An 18,242-nucleotide genomic window follows, 5' to 3' on the forward strand; every position below is an offset into this window, starting at 1 on the left:
TGGATTTGTCACACATGCCACGCTCATCTAAAGAAAGGATGCATGCCAAACCTCGCAGCAGCTAATAAACTTGAGTTTCCCAGCGAACTGTCAGATCTGAATATTCTGGAAAGACATTTGATTGCTAATTGCATACCGTTTGCAAAGATCATTCCTCTTCCAAAAGGCAGACAAAGACTGATCAGGGGAAATGTTGTGTGTGTGCCATCTGAGGTCCAAGAAACAGTCAATGCATTACCCAGACTGAGGAGTGAGTCTCAGGTGATGAGAGTGAAACTGAAAAGACGTTTGTTTTACAGAGGGCATCAGCTTTTTCAGACAGTAACCTGGTCTAAACTAGTCTCTGCATTACTGAAACTGAAGCAGATTCATCCACAGTATCAGGACGTTACTGTTAGAGATGAAGCGGAACTCTGTGACCCAAGACTTCCTGATGATAATGATGATGATGTTAGCATGGGGGAGGATGACTATGATGATGCAGATTTGATGCAAATTGACTTGTGTGAGAGAAATGCACTGTGTGAGGCAGAAAATGAGCCTGAAAATGATGAGAATGGTGAATGTGAACAACCACAGCAGCAGAGAGATGATGGAGACGAAGGTGATCTGCCAAATGGAGGGTTTGCTTTAGAATCATGCCTTCGGCTTCTTGACATATCAGAAGAGATCCTCTGTTACAGTGATAACACTTATTGTGTGGCACCAGCATAAAGGAATAGCCCAGTAAGCTTCTTCAGGACTCCACATTTGGAATCAATGTCATTCCCTGTACAGTTTCCTACGGGTGAGAACACATTGGACCAAATGAGACACATTAAAGTCAGTCCAAGTGGATATTTCAAGTCACGGCTTTTTAATGTGGATGATCGTTTTGCCAGAGACCCAAACTACTTGTTCTTTGCACAGTTTGTGATAGAGATACACTTGGCCAATAACAGCATGACGATACAGCTGAGGAAAGGTAAAACTATGACCAGAGATGGACGCATGATAACCTCAGGCATGTTACAAGACAAAAGAGAGGTTGAGAAACTGGTGAGAAATAAAGATGCAATCAGATTCATGCAGCCACTGAGAGGGACTCCAGTATACTGGGAGAAGACCACTAAAGATCTGTTTGCCATGATCAGACAGTTGGGAACGTTCTTCTGCACATTTTCAGCTGCTGAATTCAGATGGCCTGAAGTGATTGAAGCAATAAAGAGACAGCAAGGTGAAGAGGTAGATTTTGAATTACTTGACTGGACTGCTAAATGTTAGATTCTGCGATCCAACCCTGCCACATGCATGCGTTTGTTTGATAAGCGTGTTGAGGCACTATTCAGAGATCTGCTGCTCTCAGATGCTCAGCCACTGGGGAAAGTGATTGACTTTTTTTACAGAGTAGAGTTTCAGCACAGGAATCCACATATTCATGGAATGCTTTGGATTGATGGAGCACCTGAACTGGATGTTTGTGATGATCAGACTGTGTGTGATTTTGTAGACAGATACATCTCAGCACAACTACCTGACCCAGAAACACAACCTGAACTGTACCAGAAAAGTCTCTGAAGTTCAGAAGCACAGTAAGAACCACACTAGGAGTTGCTTCAAGAGTGTGAACTCTGGTTGTCGGCTTGGTTTTCCAAAGCCACCCTGCACAAGCACAATGATCACAAGACCTGGTGAGGATGATAACACTGGAACTGCAAAGAGCAAACTCAGACCTCTGCTGCAGCTGCTGAATGAACCTGAAATTGCTTCCTTGAGTCTAGAGCAGGTCCTCTCTTAATGCAACTTGACACTGGCAGAGTATGAACAGTACCTTCAGATTATGAACAGAAAGACTGCGATCCACCTGAAGCATGATCCCAAAGACTGCTGGATAAACGGGTACAATCCACATCTGCTTAAAGCCTGGGACAGTAACATAGATGTGTCTTTCATTCTGAATGCTTACTCGTGTATACAGTATCTGACTAAATACATCACAAAGAAGGAAAGTGGTCTGTCAGAGTACCTGAAAACAGTCATGGAGAATTCCAACACGGACAGAGTTAATGAGTGTGATGAGATGAGAGCTGTCATGCAGGCTTACTCAAAAAAGAGAGAGATCAGTGCTCAGGAGTGTGTGACTCGTGCATGTGGAATAAAGATGAAAAAGTGTTCACGCAGTGTTGTGTTCATTCCGACTGATGACAATCCAGTGAAAATGAGTCGCCCCATGTCATTCTTGGAGGACACCCCGTCAGAGTCTTGTAATGTCTGTATGACAAGTTTGAGTGACAAATACAAAACCAGACCTGAGACACCATAGTATGAGGAGATGTGCTTGGGTGATTTTGCTGCTACCTGCAAGTTTGTCAGTGCAGACCACTCAAAGCGTGATGGCATTTTACCACTTCTGAATGACCTTGAATTTGTCCAAAGGCGGAAAAATGATAAGCCCTCTGTCATCAGATATTACCACTGTTCAAAGGAGAAACACCCAGAGCAGTTTTATGTCAGATTACTGAGACTGTACCTTCCTCACCGATCTGAGTATGAAATACGAAGTGCCGATCTTCCAACCTACGACTCTTTTTACAACTCTGGTTGGGTCCAGGTACCAGGCTCAAACCGTCCTGAGAGTGTGAAACATATTCTCAAATCAAACAGAGACAAATATGAGAAAAACACTGATGAGATTGAGAATGCACTTGTAGAGTTTGAGGAGAGCAGAGACCATGTGATTGATGAATGGTGTAATCTTGCTCCTGAATCTGAAGTTGTTAGGTTGCCGTGTGATGATGACTTGCAGGAAAGAGAGCCAGACGATGAACAGGAAAATGTGCCTGACTATTGTCCTCAGTCTGCTGCTGTAACAGAAATGAGAGCCATCAGAGAACCCCCAGCTATGGATCCAGCTGTGCTACGACATATGTATCAGAAGCAGAAGCAGGCCTGTGTGTTCTATGCAATCAGAGACTGGTGCAATAAACTTGTGTGTGTGTTAAAATTAGTGCTGTCAGTTTAACGCGTTATTAACGGCGTTAACGCAAACCCAAATTAACGGCGTCAATTTTTTTATCGCGCGATTAACGCTCTTTTTGGCCTAGCAAACATTGTAGTTTTTTTTCACATGCTGTTGCAACAACTACCGAAGTTAGAAAAACTACAACACCACACCGGATCTAGCTAGACCGGAAACAAAACAACAGGCACGCTACACACTTGTTTGGCTTGCGATCCGGCTAAAGCGTAGTAGCAGAGCCCGTTTACGGATATGAGACATTCTCTGGTAGTAGGTTAACTTTACGTTTTGAGTAGATGGCGAGCGCGAGACGCCGAAATGGATGCCAATAAGATTCTGAATGGAAAGTTTACTTTTAAAAAGTTGCCAAATGGTTCCATTGACAAGACCAAAGTGATCTGTGTGTTTTGTCGTTGTAAAATGAGCTATCATTGCAGCACGTCCAGTCTGAAATACCACTTGATGGCCAAGCACACAGATGATGCAAATTCTCCGCCCCCTCGTCAAAGCCAGGCGATTGCAATGTTGTTTTCAATAACAAAAAATATGTGCACGAAGCAATCCGAACCACTTTTCCATGTTGATAAGAGCATTAAAATTTGAAAAAAGAATGGGACAAAAAGAAATCAAGGGACATTTAGAATAGATAGAAATAGAACTATGACATTAATGCGATTAATCGCGATTAAATATTTTAATCGTTTGACAGCACTAGTTAAAATGTAAGCCTATTTTTTTTATGTTCTCAGGTTACATGACTGTAAATATGATTTACTCTTAGCGACACAAGAGGGCGCAAGAGCACACAATCATTAATGTGATGAATGTTCATGTATTGTATTGTGACCTAATGGACTTCCCGTACATCAGGGGTGTCGAACTCCGGTCCTCGAGGGCCGCTGTCCTGCATGTTTTAGATGTTTCCCTGCTCCAACACACCTGAATCAATTAAAAGGGTTGTTATAACGACCATTCATTCGAATCAGGTGAGCTGGATCAGGGAAACATCTAAAACATGCAGGACAGCGGCCCTCGAGGACCGGAGTTCGACACCCCTGCCGTACATGGACAATTTTATGCCTAACGTTTCTTACTTTAAAAGTTAGTTCGCGCTCAACCCAACTGGCAGATGGCCACATTTCATTGTTCTGGAATAAATGTCCTATAATGAGAGAAGTCGTCAGCCTCCTTCATACGCATCGTCAGCAGCACCACTCTGCTGATAAAACTCAACAGGTTATGGGCCCAGGAGACGTTTGGAGGAGAAGATAGTCGACGAAAGCCAAGAAAGTTGCAACGGATCGCGTGCTGAGGAAGGCTGCTAACCTGAGAAGAGGGGCAAGCTAGCATGGCAGAGCAACAAAGGGCAAGTAGCAGCAGGCTACATCGACTGGTATTCGACGGCGACGAAGCAAAATATGAAGTTTGGGAAACTAAATTGTTGGGACACTTTTGTTTATTAGGGCTGAAAAACACTGTGTTGAATGAGCCAGTAGAAGAAGCTGAAAAAGCAGCAGATCCTGAGAAAAACGTGGACGCGTATGCAGAGTTTATCCTACTGCTAGATGACAAAAGTCTGTCTCTGCTAATGAGAGATGCGCAAGATGATGGCAGAAAAGCATTAAATATTCTGAGAGACTATTATGCAGGGAAGGGAAAGCGTCGTATAATTAGTTTGTACAACACGCTGACCTCACTTCAAAAGTCCTGGTGGCTATGGTGCTGAAGGAATTGCCAGAGAGCTTCAAGCCATTCGCAATTCATGTGGCGCACACCTACGAAAACATCACGTTTGCTGACTTCAAGACCAAATTGCGGAGTTTCGAGGAAACCGAGAACATCAGAGCAACCGGGTCGAACAATGACAGCGTGATGAAGACCCAGGGGAGAACCGGACGGCGACCTCCCAGTAGCAGCGCACATGGACCGGGCAAAGACGACAGCGAGATGGTGTGCTTCAAGTGCGGGACAAAGGGGCACCGAGCGAGAGCGTGTCGACAGAAGACGTGGTGTAGTGTTTGCAAAAGTGACACACACAGGGACGCGACATGCAGACGAAAAGACAAAGACAGAGACCGAAGGGACGGCGTGAGCAAAGTCTCGGAGAATGCTGAGGTAAAGGAGGACTTCGCGTCCAAGATGGCGGACGGAAGGGCCAGTGACCAGCGGCAGCCGGCGCGCACCATCCAGGAGAGGGGCCTGATGGTGGACATCGGGGCCACATCCCACATCATCAACGACATCGCCTTGTTCACAAGTTTCGACAGCACCTTCAGGCCGGAGACTCACAGCGTCGAGTTGGCTGATGGGACCAGATGCAGCGGCGTCGCTCAGCAGAGAGGCACGGCAGTGGTTACCCTCATCGACAGCAGTGGACGGCGGTGCAAAGCGAAACTGTTGGACGCTCTGTATGTGCCGTCGTACCCGCAGAACATTTTCTCGGTGAAGGCAGCAACCACGAGTGGGTCCACAGTCGTCTTCAAAGAAGACAATGATGTCTTGATAACCAGATATGGTACCAGGTTTGACATTCATGTGTTTGGCAGGTTGTACTACCTGCACACTGAGATTGAGTCAACTGATGATAAGTGTAATGCAACCCACGACATCCAAGCATGGCATGAGATACTAGGCCACTGTAATTATGATGATGTGCTTAGGTTACATGATGTTGTTGATGGTATGCAGATCAAGGGAAAAATGAGCAAGCCTGAGCAAGAGTGTGAGGTGTGTATTCAAGGGAAGTTTACACAAACTAGAAATAGGAACCCCGATGCCAGAGCAAAGGCTCCTTTAGAAATGATACACACAGATCTTGCAGGTCCAATAGCCACTGAGTCATTAGATGGGTACAAATATGCACAGTCTTTCACCGATGATTACTCGAATGCAGTATTTGTTTACTTTCTAAAGAAAAAGAGTGACGCAGTGCAGGCAACTGAAAAATTCCTTGCAGATGTATCCCCTTATGGGAAGGTGAAGTGTGTGCGATCTGATAATGGAACTGAGTTCACAGGTGGTCATTTCCAGGCATTGCTGAGGAAAAGCAAAATTAGGCATGAGACGACAGCTCCGTACTCACCACACCAAAATGGAACAGCAGAACGTGGGTGGCGTACTCTTTTCGAGATGGGCAGGTGCATGCTAATTGAAAATGAGTTACCAAAACACCTTTGGCACTACGCAGTACAAACAGCAGCAACGGTACGCAACAGATGCTTGAACAAGCGCACAGGGCTGACTCCTTACGAGATGTTGACAAACAAAAAGCCCAATGTGTCCAGAATGCAACAATTTGGGTCTGTTTGCTACAACTATAAGCAGGAAAAGGGAAAGCTTGACTCCAGGTGTGATCAGGGGCGTTTTGTGGGGTACGATAAAAATAGTCCAGCGTATTTGGTGTACCACCCAGATACAAACAAAGTGCAAAAACACAGGCTGGTGAAATTTGTGAGCAAAACAGCAGCAGAAAAACAAACACAGACAGATGAGCCAGATCTAAATGATGACAGTGTGGGGCACAGAGTCAGGACTAGGGGGACGCAGGGGGTCAACAGGAGTGCAGAAAAGGCTCTAGAGCAAAATGAACCCGGTAAAAGTCCACATTGCGATAGTCCAAGGGCAGCAAATGAGTCTACTGAGCATAATGAAACTGTTACAAGCGTCGATCCTGAGAGTAGGCGGTATCCAATTAGAGAAAGGAGGGCACCAAATTACCTAGACGACTTCGTGAGAGAAGACAGTGATAGTGACGGGATGCATGTCACAGTAGACTACTGCTGCAGAGCAGTTTGTGGCATTCCGCAAACTTATGGTGAAGCAATGCAGTCAGACAATTCAAAAGAATGGAGAAAAGCAATGAATGAGGAAATCCAGTCTCTAAATGAGAATAAAACCTTTACCCCGACAACACTACCCGTGGGCAAGAAACCAGTGGGGGGTAGGTGGGTTTACGCAATCAAGTCTGGTGTAGATGGGAATGACCAGTACAAGGCTCGATTTGTCGCTTATGGTCTCAAACAGTCTGAAAGAAACTGGAACAGGGTTTTACATGATTGCTTAACTGAAAATGGTTTCACTCAAAACCAAGCTGACAACTGTGTTTATTCCCAAGAGTCTAAAGAAGGGAAATTAATCATAATTGTGTGGGTCGATGACTTTATCATCGCTGCAAGTGATGAAGGAAAACTGAAAAAGGTGAAAGGGATGCTTGCAGAGCAATTCAAGATTTGGGGCAACTCGAACATCTTCTTGGTATTGATTTTGATTTTTCTGATGGATGCATTAAGATGTCACAAGAGAAGTACATTAACAAAATTCTACAGCGTTTCAACATGTCAGAATGCAGGGTGAGAGATACTCCTTGTGAGCAAAAGCTCGAATACAGTAATGATGCAGTTAAAATGACAGATATCAGGATGTACAGAGAGGCCGTGGGCAGTCTGATATACCTGACGACCTGCACTAGGCCTGATCTGAGTTTTGTGGTGAGCAGGCTGTCACAGTACCTAGCTGAACCTACAGAGGAGCAATGGGTTACTGTGAAGCATGTCCTGCGATACCTTAAAGGTACAGCAGGCAAAGGTTTAACCTTTAGGAGAAGCACTGGGAATCTTGGTATAAAAGCCTATAGTGATGCAGACTGGGCGGCTGATATCAGTGATCGCCGCAGTACCTCAGGAGACTGTGTTAGTCTTAGTGAAAACAGTGCACTTGTTTCATGGAAGTCAAAGAAGCAACATACTGCTGCACTTTCCACATGTGAAGCTGAGTATATGGCACTTGCTTCTACTGTTCAGGAATGCCTTTACCTAGAACAATTACTGGAGAATATGGATGGTTACCAATACACACAAACGGTAATACACGAAGACAATCAGGGGACGATTGCTCTTGCCAGAAATCCTGTAAATAGAAAGCGTTGTAAACACATAGACATTAGGTATCACTTTATTAGGTCTACTGTGAATGAGGGTAAGGTGAATTTAATGTATTGTGCTACTGATGAAATGGTCGCTGATGTAATGACGAATCCTGTCAGCAAGTTCAAACTGGAAAAGTTTGCAGGTCTTCTTTTTGGTGACTAATATGTGTAAGCCAAAGGTACACATTTGTTTAACTTGTTTTGGTGTTTTTGTGTTACCAACCTGAGTACAAGTGGGGGTGTTAAAATGTAAGCCTATTTTTTTATGTTCTCAGGTTACATGACTGTAAATATGATTTACTCTTAGCGACACAAGAGGGCGCAAGAGCACACAATCATTAATGTGATGAATGTTCATGTATTGTATTGTGACCTAATGGACTTCCCGTACATGGACAATTTTATGCGTAACGTTTCTTAATTTAAAAGTTAGTTCGCGCTCAACCCAACTGGCAGATGGCCACATTTCATTGTTCTGGAATAAATGTCCTATAATGAGAGAAGTCGTCAGCCTCCTTCATACGCATCGTCAGCGGCACCACTCTGCTGATAAAACTCAACAGTGTGGTCTAAATCCAGAGCAGTTTGTCTTTTATGTCAACGGTGGTGCAGGAACAGAAAAGTCACACCTGATAAAATGCATTTACTCAGAGGCATCTAAGATACTGAGCAAACTGCAACTCTACTCAGAGGAGTTTGACATATCAAACCCAACTGTTTTAGTCTCTTCTTTCACTGGAACTGCAGCTTTCAACATCTGTGGCACAACACTTCACTCTCTACTGAAGCTTTCCCGCAGTCTGAAACCACCAATCCAAGGACTTGGTAACAAACTGGATGAACTCAGATATGAACTGTTTAATGCTCAAATCATCATAATCGATGAGATCTTGATGGTTTCGAAGCCTCTTTTTGCTTATATGGACGCACGACTGAAACAGATCAAAGGCAATCAGAGAGCGTTTGGTGGAATGTCAGTTTTAGCTGTTGGAGATTTTTATCAGCTGCCACCTGTGCGACAGTCTAAACCGCTCTGTGTACACGATCCAGCAGATATTGACCTGTGGCAGGAACATTTTCAGATGATCACTCTGACTGAGATCATGAGACAGAAAGATGATGTTGCCTTTGCAGACATGTTGAACAGGATTCGGGTGAAACAAAAGGCAGATGAGCTGTCTCAGGCTGACAGAGATTTGTTGTCACAGGCCATCACTGAACAAGCTCGTTGTCCCACTGAGGTTCTGCAGATTTTCCCCACAAATAAGTTGGTTGATGAACACATCTCAGCAACACTGTCTTTGTTCCATTCATTCCAACATTATAACGATCAATGCAGATGACTTCCAGAAAGATCCCCGAACAGGCACAATGGCACGAAAAGACACACCATATAAGGGAGGTCGAAATGATTTAGCAGACACTCTGACAGTTGCTGAAGGGGCTCGTGTCATGCTCACCAGAAACTTTGATGTTCAGAATGGTTTGGTTAACGGTGCTTTTGCCACACTGATGAGCACCGTGACTTCTGAAGATGATCAACACATCACTAAGCTGGGCCTGAGGATGGACAATCAGACAGGTGTAACAATAAACCAGAGTGCAGCTCCAGAATCTGCCAATCTGGTTTACATCGAGAGAGCAGAGGAGAAGCTGAAACAGAACGGAGTGGTACGTAGACAGTTTCCTGTGAGGCTGGCGTTCTTGTGCATTGTCCATAAAACCCAGGGCCTCACAACACATGCAGCTGTGGTGTCACTGCAGAAAATCTTTGAAGCAGGTATGGCTTACGTAGCTCTCAGCAGAGTAACGTCTCTCAGTGGTCTTTATTTACTAGATTTGGATGAAAAGAAAATATACGCCAATCCTGAAGTGACTGCAGCGCTCGAGACCATGTGACAAGCCGATGTGGATCACATGATGCCTCTTCTTCAGGTGACAGAAACAGTAAACAGGCCTGACACTCTGACCCTTGTTCATCACAACACAGAGGGACTGCCATCTCACATCGGTGACATCAAGAGACATCATGAGCTGAGGCTAGCAGATGTACGCGTCCTATACTAGATATCCTCAGATGGCCAGCAAAGGAGGTGGTGGAGTTGCTGTTTATGTGAGAAACCACATTCAGGTGCGTGAAAGACAGTATTTGCATAATGTGACTTATCTTGAGTTTGTGGCTTGAAGGTTGAGGCTCCATTCTGTGCAGTGATTGCAGCTGTGTACAGACCTCCTGACTAGAGTCTGAGACCGTTCCTGGAAAACCTGGTAAGCCTTTTGGATGCACTTGAGGTGTTGGACTGTCACCCTGTTATTGTGTGTGGAGACTTCAATGAGAATCACGTACTCGGGTCAACAAAGCCAATTCTAGATCTGTTTCAGTCTAAGGGATATGTACAGCTGATCACCTCTGCCACCACAGACAAGAACACACTGCTTGATCTCATTTTCATTTCCCAGCCACAGAGATGTCTCCAGTCAGGGGTCATGAGGATGTGTTACAGCTATCACAACCCAGTGTTCTGTGTCCTGTCCACCAGTGAACCATGAAGAGGTCGGTGAGTCTTAAAAATCATGAAAAATGTAAAGAATTACTGCCTGAAGTTTGTATTTTTGGTGAAGAGATAATGATGTTTTCTTTAGATAAGTATTAAGAAAGGTTTTATCACAAAATGCTATTGATATTTAACAGAATCAGATAATGAATTTTTCATTTGAAGTTTTCTCAATATTTAAGGTTTCACCTCATAAAAGATTATTTACAGTTGATATAATACTTATAATTTAATTAATATGACACATATAAGTTATAATGAATCAATTGATGATAATATATTAAAATGATAATAGGTATAATAATATATATACATTCATATGACCTCTATCTTCAACACGTTGTGGCCTGTGCATTTATCTGGGTGGGTTGGGTCAGGATTTATAAATGCACAGGCCACCACTGTCTGAGCAGCTCTATAAAAGCTGCTACATTTACCATCAGAAAGCATGAGCTCTAGGTGCAGCACATGCTTTCTGATGTACCAATAACACCAGCTGATACCCCACTGGGGTGGAGGGCAAAGTGGGTTGGGGGTGGGGTGGCCGGTCAAAGAACTATAACTCTACTATAACTAAAACTGTTTAGATGTTTAGTTTTGTTTCCTCCAGACAGGAGACATGTTCTCCTGTATCCTTCATGACAACATCCTTCAGCACCAACTCCAGCACAACAACCCACACTTCAACATCTTCTTGAACTGTCAGCCCAAACCAGACCCATCACAGAGAAATCTTCTGCATCCTGCCATCCCAGTCTTTCTTCAAAGCAGAGCATAAAATCGCCCCTGTTAACCCTCACCTGACCACCTGGCTGACCCTGAGAAAAACCACACATCATGCTGCCTCAGACCACCAGCAACAGTGAACTCTGAAAGACAATTGGACAGTCCTGAACAACCCCTTTCCACCCGTGAGGCCCCCCCCCCCCTTCCCCTATCTACAGTGACGACCCTCTCCATTCAGGAGAGAGAAGTGAACAAGCTGTTCAAGAGACAGAACCCCCGCAAAGCAGCTGGGCCGGACTCTGTCTCTCCAGCCACCCTCAAGAACTGCGCTGACCAGCTGTCTCCGGTGTTTACCTACATCATTAACACCTCCCTGGAGACATGCCATGTGCCAGCCTGTCTCAATTCCTCCACCATCATCCCTGTGCCCAAAAAGCCCAGGCCAACTGGACATAATGACTACAGACCCGTCGCCCTGACCTCTGTGGTAATGAAATCCACCTTAAATCCATCACTGACCCTCTACTGGACCCCCTGCAGTTTGCCTACAGAGCCAACAGGTCTGTGGACGATGCAGTTAATTTGGCCCTCCACTTCACCCTACAGCACCTGGACTCCCCAGCATCCTACGCCAGGATCCTGTTTGTGGACTTCAAATCTGCCTTCAACACCATCATCCCCGCCCTGCTTCAGGAAAAGCTCTCCCAGCTGAACGTGCCTGATTCCACCTGCAGGTGGATCACAGACTTCCTGTCTGACAGGAAGCAGTGCGTTAAAAGCTGGGAACACAAGTCTCTGATTCCCGGTCCATCAGCACTGGATCTCCCCAGGGCTGCGTCCTTTCTCCTCTGCTCTTCTCCCTGTACACCATCAGCTGCACCTCCAGCCATCCGTCCGTCAAACTCCTGAAGTTTGCGGACGACACCACCCTCATTGGGCTCATCTCTGGTGGAGACGAGTCCGACTATAGGTGGGAAGCGGACAACCTGGTGACCTGGTGCAGCCAGAACAACCTAGAGCTCAATGCTCTCAAGACAGTGGAGATGGTTGTGGACTTCAGGAAGAACACAGCCCCACTCACCCCCATCACCCTGTCTGACTCCCCAGTCAACACTGTGGAGTCCTTCCGCTTCCTGGGCACTATCCTCTCCCAGGACCTCAAGTGAGCACCAAGAAAGCACAACAGAGGATGTACTTCCTGTGGCAGCTGAAGAAATTCAACCTGCCAAAGACAATGATGGTGCACTTCTACACAGCCATCATTGAGTCTATCCTCACCTCCTCCATCACCACCTGGTACGCTGCTGCCACTGCCAAGGACAAGGGCAGGCTGCAGCGTATCATCCTCACTGCAGAGAAGGTGATCGGCTGCAATCTGCCTTCCCTCGAGGACCTGCACACCTCGAGGTCCCTGAGACGAGCGAGGAATATTGTGGCGGACTCCTCCCACCCTGGACACTCCCTGTTTCAGTCACTCCCCTCCAGCAGAAGGCTGCGGTCCATCAGGACCAAAACCTCACGCCACAGAAACAGTTTCTTCCCTTCCGCTGTTGGCCTCCTCAACAAGGCCAAGAGCCCACACTGACTGAATGTCTTAAAACTTTATATTTGCACTACATTCAATTCCTGTTATATTGTATTTTAGATTGTATTTTATACTGTAAATTGGCAACTTATATTTTATTTTATTGTATATTTTATTCTAATTGTATTCCACTTAGTATTGCTAGTACTCCACTTAGTATTGCTAGTTTATGTATCCTTAGTATAGTTAGACCTCATTTAAGTTTAAGATTCCTATATGTTTATTGTATGCACCTCCCTGCCAAAGCAAATTCCTTGTCTGTGTAAACATTCATGGCGAATAAACCCATTTCTGATTCTGATTCTGATTATCAGTTTAGTTAAACAGGATGACATTATTCTGAAATACCCTGCACAAATTCATGCAATTTCACCTTGAAATTCCTAACCTTTGTCCCAAAGCTGACCAAAGCTAATACTCTGCCCTTTCTATCCATATAATCTCAACAGTTGGTGTGTAGCAGAGAGGATAGAAACTAACTTGTAACCTTATGCTCATGAGTTCAAATTCCCATTCAGCCTATTGTTGTTGGCCAAACATGAAGTAGTTTTGCTCTTTTCTTGTCCAACTCTCGATCTTCTACTGTGTACATGTTTATAATATTTTGCCATTTTGCGGAGGAACCTGCATCGCTGCTTGCTGCTATATTTATTATTCTTTTTGCCCCCCTAAAACTTTGTCAATATTTGGACTACATACACAATGCCTGTGTCAAAATGTTTGTCTTGGTCTCGATTGAGTTGCTTGTATTGGGATTTATGTTCCGTTGCACAGTTTAGGAGGTTACAACGTTTTTGTGGCAACAAAGTACCTTTAGTCGACGAAGGGTAATCTGTGCTAGCTACGTCACCACGTCAACACACGTTAGCAACGACGCATGGATACAACGTGATAGAGACGTTCTAGCACACAAATTGGAGCAGGCTCTGTGCACAATCGTACTGACGAACTTCCGCTGTAGCCGCAATAGGGCAAATCGGCTTCCGGTTTACTGAAGGCGATCACCCGAGTTTCTAAAATGCTCAGCTTTACGAGATGTCTCCAAGACCTGCCTAAAATAAGCGTCAGCGACGTCCATAGGATTGTGAATGCTTTCTCCCCTGCTCCATCAAATAAGCGAGACAAGGGATTCAAATTGATCATATCCAGTTATCTGGACAACTATGAGGGTAAGTCGTTTTATGTGGTGTTCCGGTCGGCTAGCGCCTAAGCTAGTTCGATGTGTTCATTTTTAGTGTAGTATAGAAGCTTGTTTGTCTTTATTTTAAACGCAAACTGTCCATTTTTATGCATTATCATTTGTATTTCTGCCCCTCTCAGTTTCTAAAGATCAGGACACTGGGGAAGTCGTGGTCAGGGCATTATGCTACAGGTCCATGAGGAAGCTGAGAAACCTCACAGTCTGAGTGTATGATGAAATTAGGATTGATAAATTCAGGTTCAGGTTCATGTTCAGCCAACACAAGCTTGTTACTTTAATAACCCGGCGTTCCCAATGTTCCTGGGGATTTAGATAAGGTCAGTTACGTTTATTATAACTCTCAAATATAATGATCTCCATTAGGCAGGTAAGTTAGCTAGCTGATCCCCTCCGGGTGATATGCGTTCTTATTCAAGTTTTCCCCAACTCAGTCATTCATTTAAGGTGCAATCTTGTGTTTAAGATATTAGGCTATCATGTTTCAAAGAAAAACGATTATGGATCTTGATTTAATGCGGTTGGCAATGGCATATTATACAACATATAGAAATAAATGACATTTGATCTGTGATTATAGAATATTAGATATAGAAAATATTGTAAAAACAAGATTGTGTCCTAAAAGAATGGTTAAACAGTGACCAAGCTAAGATAAATAAGTATTTACTATGACATTTAACTGATTCAGGTGGTACTGAAAGATTCCAGTCCTGTGGAGCTGCTTCACCACAACTGCACATGTGTTGCTGGAGCATCATTATGCAACCACTGTGTTGCTTTGCTGTTCCAGTTAGCACATTACTCTCAGCTGAAGGTGCCAGTGGTCCCTCCTGTGCTAAGCTGCACTGAAGGAGAACAGCAGTGGCACAAGCCCAGAACTTTGGTAAGTTCGCACTGTAATTAGAGAGCTGTTGGATATATTTTGTAACTATATTTATCTTGTAACTGTATTCTGCATAACTTGATAGGGTGTAAAGCCAGGACCCGTGGATAAAATGGCAGTGCTTTCTACTAAACAAAAGTGTAGAGCAACCAAAGATGGTGTAAGGTAAAACCTGAATATTGTCAATGTATTCCAATATGTTGCCTGTTTGAATTAAAATACCTGTGTGGATATGCCACTTTCCACTCATGAAAGTTTTATGTTCCACACAGGAGCACACTCTACAAAGGCCTCAGTGGGGATTTGCCTGATCTTTCTGTCCTTCGGGTGAGTAGGGATTTCATATCAAATATTATAGTATTTCATGATTTTATTTTTCCTCTCCTTTTGATTAAATGTACTGCCACAGAACTGGATGGTCGCTACAAGTATATTATTACCTCCCTAGGTGACTGAGGGGTATAAAGATTTTCCTACAGCGGAGGCGCCGATGATCTGCAGCATGGGCATCAGCTGTGAAATTCCCCTTGTTGACTCTGCCCTTGGCAAGGTTCAAGCCGGAAGTCCATTGTCCTACCAACAACCAGCAACAGCAAAGAGAGACCTGTCCTTACATGCTGCTCACCATGTCCATCTATGCCTCTTCAGAATTACCGCCTACAGCCATCAAGTTGCATGTTTGTCTGTACCGAACCACAACAGCTACACCATAGTATAGAGGTCACCTGGGACATGGTGCACACATTTGAATGTGCTACTAGAGCACAAAGTTCATGTACTGAATGGCATCAGCTAAGGAGGCATAGATTGACGGCCTCACGTTTCAGGGAGATCTGCCAGGTTAGAGAGAACGCTGAAGAAGGTCTGGCTAACCGGATACTGCAAGGGACCCGTCAGACGGCAGCTATGAAGAGGGGGCTCGAATTAGAGGCAGATGCTATCTGGGAATATTGCCAAATGAAAAGGGTCAACCACTACCCCTGTGGATTCATAATTCACCCTGACACTCCTTGGCTGGGGGCATCTCCAGACAGGTTAATCTTTGACCCTTCAGAGCCATGTCAGTTTGGGCTGATTGAGATGAAGTGCCCAAATGTTAAGAGCTATGTGGACTGCCCATATCTCAAAATGAATTCAGGCAAATTGGAGCTAAAACAAACACATGCTTACTACTGGCAAGTACAGGGGCAGCTGCTAATAACGGGAATGAGTTGGTGTGATTTTGTAGTCTCAGTTGAGGAAGATGTACTCATCCAAAGAATTTACAGAGACAAAGATGTTTTGGATGTAATCAGAGAGAAAGTAGACAGGTTTTATTTTTATGTCCACTTGCATAAATGTGTAATGCTTCAGGATTAAGATAAAATATTTAGTGCTGTCAGTTTAACGGCGTTATTAACAGCGTTAACGCAAACCCAAATTAACGGCGTCAATTTTTTTATCGCGCGATTAACGCTCTTTTTGGCCTAGCAAACTTTGTAGTTTTTTTCACATGCTGTTGCAACAATTACAGACGTTAGAAAGACTACAACACCACACCGGATCTAGCTAGACCGGAAATAAAACAACAGGCACGCCACACACACACTTGTTTGGCTTGCGAGCCGGCTAAAGAGTAGTAGCAGAGCCCGTTTACGGATATTAGACATTCTCTGGTAGTAGGCTAACGTTGTTTTGAGTGGATGGCGAGCGCGAGACGCCGAAATGGATGCCAATAAGATTCTGAATGGAAAGTTTACTTTTAAAAAGTTGCCAAATGGTTCCATTGACAAGACCAAAGTGATCTGTGTGTTTTGTCGTTGTAAACTGAGTTATCATCGCAGCACGTCCAGTCTGAAATACCACTTGATGGCCAAGCACACAGCTGATGCGATTCATGCGAATTCTCCGCCCCCTCGTCAAAGCCAGGTGATTGCAATGTTGTTTTCAATAAAAAAATATTTGCACGAAGCAATCCGAACCACTTTTCCATGTTGATAAGAGCTTTAAAATTGAAAAAAGAATGTGACAAAAAGAAATCAAGGGACATTTAGAACAGATAAAAATGTGCGATTAATTGATTTATCGCGAGTTAACTATGACATTAATGCGATTAATCGTGATTAAATATTTTAATCGTTTGACAGCACTAAAAATATTCCATGCTCTGTTCTTTCATTTTCACTTTTAATGGTACGTTTTTATGATTAAGATGATTTCATGTTAAAGTTTGTGCATCTTTAACTTTCAATGGCAGATGAATTTGGGGGGGGGGGGGATGAGCTGTAACTACATTACATACCTGTGATTTTAATTGTTGCACCAGCAAGTGCTCATGAAAAACTCAAGATATGATATTAAAGGCAATTAACAAAATGATTTTATTTCATGAATTCTGTATGTTATACAGTATGTTCTGTTATACAGTATGTTCTGTAACAATAGTAATCAAATTCCTCAGAAAAAGATTAAGCTACAATCTCAAACTTCATATGTCCATTTCTTGACAAGAGGTCCATTTTGGTAATTTGAGAGGAGACGAGCGACAGTGAAGAGTTGGTTTATGCTCCCTGCAATGGAGAGAGGGATGGTGGTATCGAAGAGTTTATTTTCTTTAACTCTTCTGATCATCCTCTCGACATGCACCCTTAAACGGGCGATGGACTGCATCTTCAGAACATCCACCTCTGGCATTTGGGCCCTCTTTGAGAGGAAGGCAGGACGATGAACAGTCCCAGGTACAAGGTCATCCACCAAGAATCCCTTGTCAACCATGTTGGCCATGTCAGGCGTTAACAGTGGTGCAATCCCTGACTGACGAAACACCTCCTTGTCACTCATGGAACCCTCAAGAGTGCTGAAACAAAACTCAAGCCTCCGTGAGGGGACATGCGCACCATGGCTTTAAAGGTGCAGTGGGACTTGTAGGTGGAGAAAACTTCGCTCTGAAAGAGCATGGATGACGGTATTTGACACTGTAGCTCTGTACAGTCGAGGACTACTTGTGTGTCACTGTAGCTGCCATGAAAGTCGCGTGGAAGATGGGCCTTCACTGCTGCAGGAGACATCCATATACAGACTGAGCCCAGTAAGCTGTAGAGGAAGTTGACCCAGGTCACGATGATTCGGCTGACGGTTGCTCGGTGGATGTTAAATCTATGACCCAACTCCCTCTGGGTACAGCCAGTGGATAGGTATGTCAGGAAGAGGAAGAGCTCATCTATTGGCAGCAGTTTCTGGGGTAAGGTGTTTAATGAGTGTTAGTTCAAAACCACCCTTTTAATGCTTACGGATCTGTTTCTGTGTGTTTTTGGGCGTAATGGGTACTTACAATTGGTCTGGTTAAAGGGCTTTCAGTTGTTGTGCTGGTGGCGTAGATTTTCTTTGCTCT

General features: G+C 44.2%; 1 protein-coding gene across 2 annotated transcripts; it reads left to right on the top strand.

The window, feature by feature from the left end:
- The first annotated feature begins 13,787 nt into the window (after nucleotides 1-13,787).
- Nucleotides 13,788-16,311, top strand: LOC124466095. Of its 2 annotated transcripts, none has more exons than XR_006955881.1 (5): nucleotides 13,788-13,957; nucleotides 14,678-14,872; nucleotides 14,958-15,032; nucleotides 15,145-15,199; nucleotides 15,321-16,311. XR_006955881.1 is itself a non-coding variant. In XM_047017769.1 (5 exons), exons 1-5 carry the CDS (start codon nucleotides 13,952-13,954, stop codon nucleotides 15,588-15,590), a joined length of 606 nt encoding a protein of 201 aa, XP_046873725.1. In that variant the 5' UTR covers nucleotides 13,788-13,951; the 3' UTR covers nucleotides 15,591-16,311. The 2 variants fall into 2 exon arrangements, 1 of the variants encoding a protein (XP_046873725.1); XM_047017769.1 differs by having other exon boundaries at nucleotides 14,958-15,037.
- The last annotated feature ends 1,931 nt before the right edge of the window (nucleotides 16,312-18,242 follow it).

The sequence above is a fragment of the Hypomesus transpacificus genome, unplaced genomic scaffold, assembly GCF_021917145.1.
Source record: "Hypomesus transpacificus isolate Combined female unplaced genomic scaffold, fHypTra1 scaffold_64, whole genome shotgun sequence".
Lineage (NCBI taxonomy): Eukaryota > Metazoa > Chordata > Actinopteri > Osmeriformes > Osmeridae > Hypomesus > Hypomesus transpacificus.